The sequence below is a fragment of the Poromitra crassiceps genome (assembly GCF_964638095.1).
Source record: "Poromitra crassiceps genome assembly, chromosome: 3".
Classification (NCBI taxonomy): Eukaryota; Metazoa; Chordata; class Actinopteri; order Beryciformes; family Melamphaidae; genus Poromitra; species Poromitra crassiceps.
The window spans coordinates 55,318,568-55,332,500 of NC_139625.1; the positions used below are offsets into that span (position 1 = coordinate 55,318,568).

Here is a 13,933-nt window from a genome sequence, read left to right on the forward strand (position 1 = left end):
TTTTTCTGAACATGGGGTCCAGGGACCAACAGATGTCAGCAAAACAGTGAATTGTTAAACTTCAGCATTATTTCCTTTACATGAAGTTAACACAAATAGAGTGTAGAAGTACGACTGTTGTGATCATAGTTTATCTGTCTCCCTGCAATACAGACAATCATGGAATCTGGACAAAATCTAGTCATTTTCACGACTGTGTTGTCACTATGCTCTAGTACAGTCGTGAAAAGGACTAGACATCTATCTATCTATACTATAATGACGATAGGGTCTGTCTGTCTGTCTCTCTGTCTCTCTCTCTGTCCTTCGCGTATCTCGAGAACTGTTGGTTGGATCGACTTGAATCTCGGGGAGTGCGCTGATGGCGACCTGACGGAGTGCAGTGCCCTGTTTCTGTGCGATTCGGATGCGAAACACGTTCGATATTTGAGCATTTGTGTTCAGTTCTGCGCTCCTTCAAGCTCCAACTGATCTGGGTGTAGGGTTGTTGACAGGAGGTGAGAAAGTAAACACAGGGTCGTTAACTAAGTCAACATCGAGTCCTTGAGATTGAATGGGGGGGGGTGTTAAGTAAACACGAGAGAGAGGGCCGTATGAAAGGTGGAGAGAACATGTATTTGTAAGCTGAATAAGCAGCATTAATATTCGAGTCAGTCATGAATAAAATCAAGGAGAAATAATCAGTGATCTTAGTTAAGTGAGATTTTAGATCAAGAGATTTTTATGTGGCTATAATGGTAGGCTATAATGAGTAAATAATATATATATCCTCTATAAATAATAAATGGCTACTGACTGCCTTTCCGAAGCCCTGCCACTCCGAACGTTAACTTCCATTATTCGGACTGGCGGTCGTTCACCTTAGAAGCCACAATGCCGACCTTAGGTTTAGGCGTGGGGGTGGGAGAGGTTAGGTTTTGGGTTAGGGTCTGGGGGAGGTTAGGTTTAGGCATGGGGGGAGGTTAGGTTTGGCGTGAAAAACGGGGAATATAGAACCCGGGGAACAGAGACATGATCCCTTTCTGAGTGCCGAAATTTCGGAGTGGCAGAACGTCGGAGTGGCAGCACGTCGGAGTGGCAGCATGTAACCATAATAAATAATATCCTCTAGGCCTAGGGCAACACCACTTCCGGGAACCCGCATCCTGTGTAAGTAGGGTTCCCAGAGTAAAACACTGGACACTGCACTAGTTGATGTAATGCTGTCTTTTATTGACCTTTTGTGGGTTAGTTTGTTTTCCTATGAGGACGTTGGGGGCCAGATTGAGATGGTCCATGGGCCGGGTCCGGCCCTGGGGCCGCATTTTGCCCATGTATGCTAAAAAGGCCATTATCGGATTATGAGAAATCTGATAAACACACCTAGTGTTTTTTTTTTGCTGAATCATCCGTTTTATTCAGTGGATGGTGCATGGCCCAATCTCAATGTCCACTCATGGACTTTGAGGTGAGTTCCCGCTATTTACTAAATGTAAACACGTAAATCAGATTACTGCCAATTAACTGGTTATTCTCAGTCCTCGGATTATTATTATAGATTTATTGTGAGATAAGGTGACCAGATGTCCAGAGACAGTCCCCATTTTTGGTGACCTGTCATTTTTGGTGGCAGCTCCGAAAATGACCGAAAATGTCCCCGCTTTTCTACTCCTCGTCTGTGGTGGCTGACATTACTGTCTTTCAGAGGCTCTAGTGGGCTCAGTCGGCCTGCACCATAGTTTCATACAGTAGCCTACAACATTTATATCAGCTGGAAATGTTCACGATTTTCAATTCAGAAATCTGGTCACTTATTGTGAGGCCATGTCACTGCCAGCCTTGCTTATGATGACCAGGTTGAGGAGCGACCTGGCCTTGGACAGCCAGCCTTCCAAGTAGAAGGTGCTGAGGAAAGCCTGCCGAAATTTGTCCCCCGACAGAGTGTACAGAGCCAGGTTAAAGAAGGTGTTGAGTCCGGCCAGCGGCCTGGAGATTATGTATGCCGCGTGCACTCCGCGCTCCAGCATGCACGGAGTCTCCGGCTTCATCCGCGTGTTTATCCGCAACACGCGCAGGATGTGATACGGCAGGAAACACACCACAAACACCACGAGGATCAGCACGGTCACGCGGCGTGCCCGGGTCCGGCTGGGACTGTTTGTGTATGGTCCTTTCGCCAGCTGCCTCATGATGCCGATGTAACACAGGAACACCACCACTAGGGGCAGCAGAAACCCGAGCGCGGTGAGCAGCCAGCCATACCACCACACCACGTGGGAGGGCGTGGTGCTGGCAAAGTCGAGGCAGTATGTCTTGTTGTCGACTTTGTCCAAGGTGATCATGGTCAACATGGGCGTGATCTCGGCAGTGGCGATCACCCAGACGGCCGCGCACGCCGCAATGCCCCAGCTCTTCCGCTCCACCTGCGGTGCCCACAGCGGCTTGACCACGACCACGTAGCGGAAAACGGCCATGCAGGTCAGGAACAGAATGCTCCCGTAAAGGTTGAAATGAAAGCCGAAGCGCACGAAGCGGCACATGAAGTCGCCGAGCGTCCAGGAGTCGCCGTTGGTGTAGTAGTAGACAAAGAAGGGCATGCTGAGGATGTAGAGGAGGTCAGTCAGCGCCAGGTTGACCATGATGACGCTGCTGCTCTTCCAGGGGCGCAGCTTCGTCAGGTAAATGCAGAGAGACGTCACGTTGCCTATCAACCCCACGACGAAGATGACGCTGTAGGCCACAGGCAGGTAGTAGCGTTTCATCAGACGGTCCACGGTGGTGCAGTTGTGATCGTTGCCATAGTAGAGGGTGCTGGCCATCGCGGAGTTCTGTGGTGGGGTATATATGAACAGAGACGCTCACTCAAAGTAAGTTTGTAAGTCCAAATCAAGTCTCAAGTCTTTGGTCACAAGTAAAAGTCAAGTCTCTTATGGATGAGTGTTCTATCATCTGCTGGATACCATCCGGTCTGCTTAGACCACGTAGCTAAAACTAAGGAATTCAAAAGCATGTACAGTTTTATCCTTACTCCTTTATCTATTAGCATACAGTATAGGCATTGATTTGTTGACATTATTATTAATAGACATTTTCTTAATGTTAATGGCAAATCCAGAGTCCAAGTCGAGTCTCAAGTCTTTTGAGGAGTCTCAAGTCAAGTCTCAAATCACTGTCTGTGCGACTCGAGTCCAACTTCTGCAAGTCCAAGTCCCCATCTCTGGGTACGAAAAACAATTTTACAAACTAAATGAAAAACTGTGTGGAATTCTAATCTTGTCCAAGGCAGACAAACCTAAACAAAGACAGACATGTGAAGACACACTCACAAATCTTCACACCATGCGTAGGTTAGGTTCCCTTCAATTTAGACCTGGATGGTTTGTCCATCACTTTATTTTTCCAATTTCTGATTCAAGTGAATAAATGTGCAAAAATGTGACAACAAAAACCAAGAGAAATCATCACTTCTTTCATTACTCCTACTCCTACGTCATTTCACTCTATACATCATAATGGTAACATGGCCCCGCCCCCTTTAGGGGGAAATCACAAGCCACTTGCTGTTGACTTCACTTACTCCAGTTTATAAATAGAGCTGCAGGGATGACGTATTTTTGTAGTCGAACGCGGAAGTCCCAGACTTCATGGTTCTTCACTGTTTCTGCTTATGGGATTTTTGAATGGGCTTTTGGCGCTTCAAATAAGGTCTCTGGGCAACGCAAGCTTAATCAAACGCGAACCAGTGTTCAGCTGGATAATCTTCACACATGAGGACCACCTGCTTACATATAGTGTCAGTAACACAGATACACAAACATCAACAATGGACAATACACAGAGTTTGGTTCCAACAGCACAGAGAAATTAACTCATGTCCCCAGAGGTGTGTGGGGGAACTAAGTCCCCACCAAGTGAGACAACTTGGCTTTGGCCAACAGAACTAATCTAGTCATAATGGTATCACATACGAGGAAATTAAAGTCACCAAGAGTAAACCAACTAAGTATATTGACGTATAATATCCCCGTCGACTCAACAGTGTAGTCTCATTTAGCCGTTTGCTAGCTAGCCACCCTTTTAACGGCACGTAAAAGCTTAAAAACTCATAAAAGTGGTCCTCATGTGTGAAGATTATCCTGCTGAACACTGGTTCGCATTTGAATAACCTTGCGTTAACCACAGACCTTATTTGAAGCATCGCGCCAAAAACCCATTCAAAAATCCCATAGGCGAAAACAGTGAAGAGTGTTTTCCGGACTCATTCCTGCGGGTCTCTATAACACAAAGACACCATGACATGACAATATATTACAACTCGGCCGGCCATATCTCGTACTCACGAGATAGTTTAGCGTGCGCACACAATACTTTCACGTGCGCACGCAATACTTTCTCGTACTAACAAGAAAGCTAAAGATTTAAAAACATGTGTCCAGCATGTGGCTTTAGGGGCTCATTATTAAATGAATCATACATTTAGTTTTTAAAAAATCTATGTAAAAGCTAATTTCTTAATATCCTACTCAATGTTCAATTACTGTATATAAAAACTCAGAAGTTGACTCATAAATGCAGTATTTTTCTAGTTACAGCCTCCTCGTCAGGGTCCACTCCAACACCTTAGTGTCTCATCAGATTGTCTCATTTGTCTTCTCACCTCGTCAGTGACCACTCCAACACCTTAGTGTCTCATCAGATTGTCTCATCTGTCTTCTCACCTCGTCAGTGTCCACTCCAACACCTTAGTGTCTCATCAGATTGTCTCATCTGTCTTCTCACCTCGTCAGTGTCCACTCCAACACCTTAGTGTCTCATCAGATTGTCTCATCTGTCTTCTCACCTCGTCAGTGTCCACTCCAACACCTTAGTGTCTCATCAGATTGTCTCATCTGTCTTCTCACCTCGTCAGTGTCCACTCCAACACCTTAGTGTCTCATCAGATTGTCTCATCTGTCTTCTCACCTCGTCAGTGTCCACTCCAACACCTTAGTGTCTCATCAGATTGTCTCATCTGTCTTCTCACCTCGTCAGTGTCCACTCCAACACCTTAGTGTCTCATCAGATTATTTCATCTCTCTTCTCACAGCCATTCCTTTGTCACTCCTCCCACTCTCCCCTTCGTGGTGAAATAACATTTCCCAGTGTGAAAGGCCAGGTGTGTGTGTGTGTGTGTGTGTGTGTGTGTGTGTGTGTGTGTGTGTGTGTGTGTGTGTGTGTGTGTGTGTGTGTGTGTGTGTGTGTGTGTGTGTGTGCGTGCGTGCGTGCGTGCGTGTGTGTGTGTGCTTTCATCTTCCACCATGTGCACTAAGTTCCTGGTAGCATGATTGAGCTGGCATAGAGCCAGGGTCACTTTAATAGCATACAGATTAGGTCTCAGATCAATTCTCCCAGGATTGGTTAAAGCAAATCCAGGAAACTTGCTGAAATCATTTCTCTTCCGTCAAACTCACATGTGCACCTTTATTATTTTACCATTATTTTTTCTGGAGAATATGCTCTTTAGACATTTTTGTTATTCCATGAGTCATTGGGAGAGGCTGGTCAAACTATGACTGTGGCTCAGGCATGGAGCTTGGTTGCTGATTAAACAAACCCGGGGGGAGCATTGCAATTAGCACATTGTCGTACATTTTCAGATCCAAAATATGTATGAGTTGCCAAAAACGCTGTCAGTTAGCTATGTGCACATTAAAAACATGTCATCGTCACCATAACAGATTGGAAGTCAAAGTGTGATCAAACTTCATCACATTCTTTGATGCTTCATGGTGCACTGTGGCTGCCCATGCTCCTAGTTCTAGGAAGGTTCCTGGTAGAGGATGGGTCAAATGCAGAATTTCCCCATGGGGATAAATGCCATTGAGTGCAGGATAACTTAACTTAACAAATCATGCGTGGTGAAAAGGGGCTGAATAGCTTGGAATCTGAAGGTCCTAGAGAGTCGGGATTCGAGGGGTGGGTTAGGGGAATGTCTACGGGGGATGTGGGTGGTGGGAGGGCTGTGGTGAGGGAAGGGGGTGGGGCTAGGGAAAATGGGCCGTAGCTATGGATAGGAAGGTCGTAGAGAGTCAGAGTTCGAGGGGTGGGTAAGGGGGAGTGGTTGGGGGGATGTCGGTGGTTTTGCAGGACCATTTTCCATGTTGAAAACGATTAGCCGTGTTGTTGAGGTACTCCCAAACATTGCCTAAAGTGGCATAAGGCTGAATGACCACACCACTGTGCTGTGGGCTTCAATAAATTTGTGCTTCTGAGTCTGGACAGACATGAATGTAGACTGCTCACTTGTTGGTGGAGGCATACATCCACGATAGGCTATTTCCTTTTTTTTTTTTTTTACATCAGCACATTTGGAATGGAAATGGAAAAAACATAAGAGCAAGGCAAGGATTTTCAGTGTTTAACAATAGATGCCTCTCTAATGTCACTCTGAAAAACATTATAAAGAAGGAAACTTCTCAAATGTCTCACTCCCTTTTCTCCCTGGTAGTGAGTCTTGTTCCTCATTTGTAGTCTACAACAACTTGTACCATATGTTTACAAGTTGTAGAGAAAGGAGGAACAAGACTCAGGAGGAGGAGGAGGAGATGGCCTCTCCCCTGTGTGCAGATCATGCTCAGCTGCCTGCTGCTGTATTTTCCATCAGTAACACACAGGAAGGAAAGTACCAGCCCTCTGACTCAAAGCACAGCAGAGCTCAGTCAGACACCAGCTCGTGAGTCGTGCTCATCACATGCAGGAAGCCAACACAGAGCAGAGGAAACCAGCAGGGCCAGACAGCCATCATCACCTCTCAGCACCTGTCTCCCTGCGCTGGCCGAGCTCAGGCTGCTCTAAGCACCATGCCACAGGAGCCTCGCCTGCTCAGCCGCCTCATCCTGCTGTGGGTCAGCATCCTCACCCTTTGCCAGTTGGGCTTCGTCGCCTATTACTTCACTGTTGGACAACGTAGCTCTGTGAGTTCCCATTAAATTAATTGATTCTTAAAATATCTAAGTCATCAAGGATCACACACATCCACTGCACATTTTTAGTAGACATTGGGATCTTGAAATGTGCATGCCTGTTGCATCCATGAATAGAACTCAACAGAATAGCCTATAGAACATGTATTTTCTTTGTGCCAAGTCTTAGGATTTGACTGCTGTATCAACCATGCTAGGTAAATGTGGTGTGGGAACACCTGTGCAGCTAGTGCATATGCTCCTTTCTTGTGGTTTTAGTAGCACAGCTGCCAGCTGGTATGAGAGACTCCTGTGTCTGTGGTCTCCAGCTGGTTACAGCACAGACCCCCTGTCATGGCCCCCGATAAGAGCTCTGTCTAATGTTTAGAAATACCTGTTTTAGATCCACCCCGTACTGATGAACATAGCTATGATGTGGTCAATGTAACAAGTAATCGAGCAAAGAAAACATTGTTAAGTATCTATGAACTATGCTTTGAAATCACATTTAGATTTAGTTCGGTCACTTGGAGAACTTGAATGGTATCTTTAACCGTTGTGTTTCAGTGCACCTACAGTATACAGTTGGGTTTACTTTCAATCACCAGCTATTGGTTACAATATTATTACTTTCAAAAACCAATCATGGTAGTGGTTGCCTTGGTAACTCAGGCTAAACCGCATGCCATGTGAACACAGCAATCCTGGGTTCAAATGCAAGGTCCGGAATCTTTGTTGCATGATGTCATCTCCTCATCTTTCCTGTCTCTCTCTGTTCTTTGAACTACGTAATAATTAATCAGATTTCTTCAAAAATACACCAATGGCTTTTTGAACCCTTCTGCTAACACTAATGTGAGCTACTATGTTTTTCTCATTCATTGTCCAGTCTCAGGGTGATGTAGCACCAGAATCCACAACACCACGCAACAATCATCAAGGGCTACGCTGACCACAGTTTCTACTCCCATCGATTTTTTAAATGTCCCATGGCTCATCAGTGTCAGAGTACATGTTTGTCATGTGAATGTCATGATGTTATTCGTGGTTTTGTATAGCGGTCTGCAATGGAAAATAATCACACCCAAATACACAAATCATGCACATACGTCACATTAGTCCTATACTCTCTGTATTCACCACTCTTGTGTGTCAGTCTAACCACCATCCTCACCTCTTGGAGGAAGCACAATTGCCACGTTCAAGGAAATGCCACTAAACTGTTAAATTTCTTAACTGTTGTGGTCTCTCTTTATGTTCTTTCTGAAGCCAGCGGCGCGTCTTTTCTCTCTCTGTCTTTCTTATCTTCTAACTTTTGGATGGAGGTGCAGGTGTGACCATGAAATAGAAATATTTCACTTTCACACAGCTGTGTGTCACTGCAGGGAGCCATGTTGACAGTGCATTTATTGTTAAAGGAATCAAGAAGAACACAAATAATCTCTTTCTTTCTCTTTCTTCCATCCAGACGAAGCCTGATCTTGGCTTCAATACTCGGCCTAATACTCAACTTCAAGGCCAGTCAAGGTAGGCTACTGTGCTATTAGAAGTAGCTCCATAATCACTTATAGAACTGTGATAGAATGAAGGCTGTAGGAAGGCTTTTCAAGTTGTTAGCTAATGCTGACTTTGCCTATTCCAACCACAGACGACCACAAGAAGATTACATGGAATAAATTGAACAGTGAAGACCTGCTGATCTGTGCAACAGATGAAACTCTCAGCATACAAAAGGATGGATCCTACTTCCTGTGTCTTCAGGTGACGCTGGAAACGGAACGCTCTCGTCCGGGAATGCAGCACAGACTGAACAAGAACGGCATCCCTATCCTAGAGGGCAGTATTAACACCAACTTCTCCGACAGCACAGGCTTCATGGGCAAACTGAAGAAGCTGTCTGAGGGTGACAAACTAACGGTCACCATACACCCTCAAACTGAGATTAATGACGATGTTATTGTCACCTACCTGGATGTCATCTACCTGCATCACATCTCTTTGTTACATGTGGTATTGAACAGGTCAGCCTACCATCTTGAGGCGGTGACCATGACAAATTACTCAAACAGCATGAGGTCTGAGCACTGCGCTCCCAGAATGCAGGTCTACTCGTGGTTCCTAGAATTTCAAAAAGTAGAATGGGAGGCAGAGCTTTCATCTATCAGGCTCCTCTTCTTCGGAACCATCTTCCATTTTTGGTCCGGGAGGCAGACACCCTCTTCACATTTAAGAGTAGACTTAAAGCTCTTTGATAAAGCTTATAGTTAGGCCTAGTTATGCTGCTATAGGCTTAGGTTAGGTTTTTTCTTCCTGTTAAAGCGAAGACACACTGAGCCATATCTGTTTCACATTCATGTCCCATTCATGCATCTTACTAACTTGACTTCTTCCCAGAGTCTTTGTGTCTCCCATTTCCTGCAGGACCTATGTGAGAAGAGACCTACCAATATTATTAGCTCTGTTCTTATCACAGCTGCTACTGTATTACTGTCATAACTGTGGATTACTATTACTACTTATGCTCTTACTTATTATAGTTGTTAATGGCATCATTATTACTGCCATTACTGTGCCTCTCTCTGATCTCTCTCTCTCTCTCTCTCAACTCTACCCCTCATGGCAGATGAACGCCCACCAAGAGCCAGGTCTGCTCAAGGTTTTCTTCCCCATTAAGAGTTTTTTTCCCTTGCCGCCATCGCCAAGTGCTGCTCTTGTTGGGTAATTGTTGCAATTGCCACATGACCTCGCATTCAAATCGCCAGTGCACGTGAGAATTGTTTCAATTGTTGGGTCTAAAATCAAGAGCCTGGTCTCCCACCTACTCTATTTGTAAAGCAGAGCCTGGTCTTCTACCTGCTCTATTTGTAAAGCAGAGCCTGGTCTTCTACCTGCTCTATTTGTAAAGCAGAGCCTGGTCTTGACCTGCTCTATTTGTAAAGCAGAGCCTGGTCTTGACCTGCTCTATTTGTAAAGCAGAGCCTGGTCTTGACCTGCTCTATTTGTAAAGCAGAGCCTGGTCTTGACCTGCTCTATTTGTAAAGCAGAGCCTGGTCTTGACCTGCTCTATTTGTAAAGCAGAGCCTGGTCTTGACCTGCTCTATTTGTAAAGCAGAGCCTGGTCTTAACCGGCTCTATTTGTAAAGCAGATCCTGGTCTTCTACCTGCTCTATTTGTAAAGCAGAGCCTGGTCTTGACCTGCTCTATTTGTAAAGCAGAGCCTGGTCTTAACCTGCTCTATTTGTAAAGCAGAGCCTGGTCTTCTACCTGCTCTATTTGTAAAGCAGAGCCTGTCTTAACCTGCTCTATTTGTAAAACAGAGCCTGGTCTTAACCTGCTCTATTTGTAAAGCAGATCCTGGTCTTCTACCTGCTCTATTTGTAAAGCGCCTTGGGATAACTCTTATCATTTGGCGCTATATAAATACAAATTTGATCGATTGATTGAAGGGATGTGGGTGGGCCAACTCTCAAACCAAGAATGAAATGAGAGCATTTTTAAAGGGCAGTGGTGAAGGTGAGGTAATTAGTCCTGATTGTGTGCAGGTAGTGCTGAGGTGTAGGTGTGTGATTGAGATGATGAGGTGAAGTGGGGCAAAGTTCAGTGGGAAGTGTGGAGGATTGTTTGATTTTGAGTCCAGGAAGTATCTCTTTTGAACCCGGGTTGGCGACCCACCTCGAGAGGTGGGTTGGACCAGGTTCATTAATCATTTCACTGTGAATGGCACCACCCGGGTTGCTATTTGTTGCTAATAGCCTATGCTAATTGTTATGCCTCTCTCCCAAGTTGTGACCCAGGTCGTATCTGAATTGTCTTGACCAGGAATTAACCAGTGTTGATTGGTGTGAATGGACAAAAGAAGGGTTGAACATGGATCAAGTAACCCTGGTCCAACCCTGGTTGTGTTAGTATGAAAGTGGTATAACCAGCTAGTTAGAACTTCGAGCAGACAGTAGCCTACAGCGCGTCGATTTGGGTGGGGTTGGTGGTGACTTGTCACAACCAATATTTCAGGATGTCCAATTGTCCCTACCAACTTTTAAGCAACCTTATTTGCATTATCTTTGGAGTGCAGTTATATAGGTCATTTAAATTTTAGATTGTCTTCCCATATTTTGCAAGGATAGAATTGACCCGACCATTATTGAGTGAAATTAGTTTGCATATATGTTCAAAGTTACATTTACCCCTGTTTTTCACAACTGAATGGGCCAGTCCAATTTTTTCCCTCCAAACTCACGTTTGATTGGCTCATTTGGCTGATGACCAAACAAACGCCCACCCACACACAGTTTTCCGGTTCCCCTGCAGCAGACAGACCCTCCTGGAGACAATCTTTCTCAGAAGAGACTAAAGTTAGCGACAAATCTGGAGACTTTCTGACATGGGATTAACATTACCAGCAAGCAGCAGTGACGCAGCAGTACAGCAGTGCAAGCAGCAGCAAGCAGGCAAGTCCCGCTAGCATCGATGCTAATTTAGCAAAGTACAGCGTGCAGCTGAAGCACATGGCTATAATATGGATGTTAACGTCCATATTAAGTAGCCATGTGCTTGCGCGATGACAACAGTGTATTGGGATGTCAAATGGTGGCGATTGACATCTGACTGAAGATCGTGCAACTCTTAGGAGGAAGAAATGTAGGATGTATGATGTGTGGGATTCATTGGCAATTTTCTTTCCAAACCGGCTGTTTGTGAAAGAACATGATTAGATGGCTAAACCTACAGTTTGTGTTTGTTAGTTACAATTATGCTGACAGGAGAGCTGAGCAGGTGGTGACATCAAAGTTATTGAGAAAAGGAGAAGATACTGAATAATGACATCACAACAGTATAATCCTAATGTTGATTTAAAATGAGATATTCGTCTAAATATGGCTAAAAAAGGTCAAACAAAAACCTCCAATTTTTTCGCCCTTGCGGGCGCCACCGAAACAACCTCCCCTCATGCTGTCCTCGACCCTACCAACTTTGAGACCAAAACGACGCCCTTGGCCTACAGTATTGTTCAACAAGCGAAGACTTACCAGATATTTCCAATACATGTCTGTCCTGTATAATCCCTACAGTATGGATGCTGCCTTTAAGATCACTAGCTGTTGCGGTAAAGGAAATTCAAATTCAAATTTCTCCACTGGCACTTTCTCCATATTTCTTGTTGCTCTGTGATGCAATTGGTCGGCTGGAAAAATGTAAATGACATCGGCCCTTTTCTGTAACATGGGGCACTTTTCTGCTCTGGGTTTAAGTTATTTCAACTGGAGGACGTGTTCAGGCCAGGGCGCTCCTGCAAAGAAGGTGTATAGACTGGGAAAACGTGATGCGCTCAACAACGCAAAAGCAGTGAGCAAATTGTTTCACTCTCATTGAAAATAATTACAAAAGGCTGCTAAATAAGAACGCAGTTCTATTTGCTTCACCTGTTTATTAGGATACGCAATAATCAGACAGGTTGTTGACAGGACTCAAACAGGAACTGAATCAGGTAGTGCATCAGCTAAAACAGTCCGTGGTGCAACTGTATGTGACGCCCGTGGTGGGCTTGTAGGCGTGCACTCAATTTAAAACCGACAACGCCACCTAGGTTTGAAGAGCCTAGGACTCTTTTAAATAATACAAATGGGGATCTAAAAACAGGTTCGTTCCATCGGGTGGAGAGTAGTTAAAACCAGTGGTGTATCAAAAAAGGTGAACAAGGACACAGTGTAAGGAATAACAGTTTTAATGTCTAAAATATAAAATGCAACAACAGTGATCACCTAAGTCTAAAAATAAAAGACAGGGGGTTAAAACTGCAGCAGCTAAAATGTCTTTGTTAAAATACAGCAACTAAAACGGTCCAGCTAAAACTCTGGGCCAAGCCCATAAAGTGCTCGTGCTGGATGACTGGGGGAATCCGGAGTCCACCGTGCAGGGGGGCCTCCTCTCCTCTTCGGTCAGACCTACAGACACAAACTGTAGGGGAGTCAACCGTCCTTTGCTTATATCCTCCTTATTACACGTTTACACCACAGGCACATGGAACACCGAGAAGGTCAAAGACTTACGCGGAAGGGAGAGTTTACACTCTCTCTCTGCTGGCCGCTAGCGAGCGGTGCTCCAAGGCTGGGTTTGGGTTGAGTTTCGGTCCGGCCCACTGCTCCTTCTGGTCTGCTGCTGTTGCTGCTGTTAGGTCTGCTGCTTCTGGTCTGCTGCTGCTGATGCTGTTAGGTCTGCTGCTTCAGGTCTGCTGCTTCAGGTCTGCTGCTTCAGGTCTGCTGCTGCTGCTGCTACTGCTTCTGGTCTGCTGCTGCTGCGCCCCACTGTCAGTCACTGCATGTTCCTCGTGCCTTCCTGTATCGACAGTTTATATACTTCCCCCAAACAGGTTAAGTCCATCCTCTGGTGCTGTTCAATTGGTCGGCTCAGCTCCATCTATTTTCTAATAGGCCCCCCGCACTGCCTGTCTTTCTCATCACAGGTGTGCTCCATCCAGCACAGATTGGTGCCAATAGACAACAGGTGTGCAGCTGTGATCAAGCTCGAGACAATTAACAAAAACCACGTCTAGAAAATAAAAGCATGCATCAATTCAAAAGGAAACACAACAACCCAAAAAATAATTAAACACTGCAAAAGAAAGAATAAAGAAATACAAAAACATTGTCTCACCGCCCGGCTCACATGTACCCGGGCACAATATCTCCCGCGTTGCATCTCTCGAGTCTTTATCAAGATAAGGGTAAAGGCTGTCAATAAAGAGCAGAACAGTGCGACACAATATCAGTGCTATAACAAATAAACATCAACACGGATGAGTCCCCTCAAAGCAGAAAAAGTAATCCATAGAAAAACAGTCCACAGAAAAATTAATCCACAAAAAATAGTCCACAGGAAAAGTAATCCACAGGAAAAGCGAAGGCGTAAGGTGTGGAATGTAAAGTGCGGGGTGTGGAGTGTGGAGTGTGGAGTGATGCACAGGGCTAATCCATGGAATAATCCTTGCCCCAGACAGGCACGCTGGCCGCCCTGGT

General features: G+C 45.1%; 1 protein-coding gene across 1 annotated transcript; it reads right to left on the minus strand.

Moving 5' to 3' along the window:
• Positions 1 to 1,790: 1,790 nt before the first annotated feature.
• Positions 1,791 to 2,798, minus strand: LOC310773167 (2-oxoglutarate receptor 1-like; the record flags this gene model as incomplete). Its single annotated transcript, XM_083633077.1, has 1 exon — positions 1,791 to 2,798. One exon carries the CDS (start codon positions 2,796 to 2,798, stop codon positions 1,791 to 1,793), a length of 1,008 nt encoding a protein of 335 aa, XP_083489203.1.
• Between the last annotated feature and the right edge of the window lie 11,135 nt (positions 2,799 to 13,933).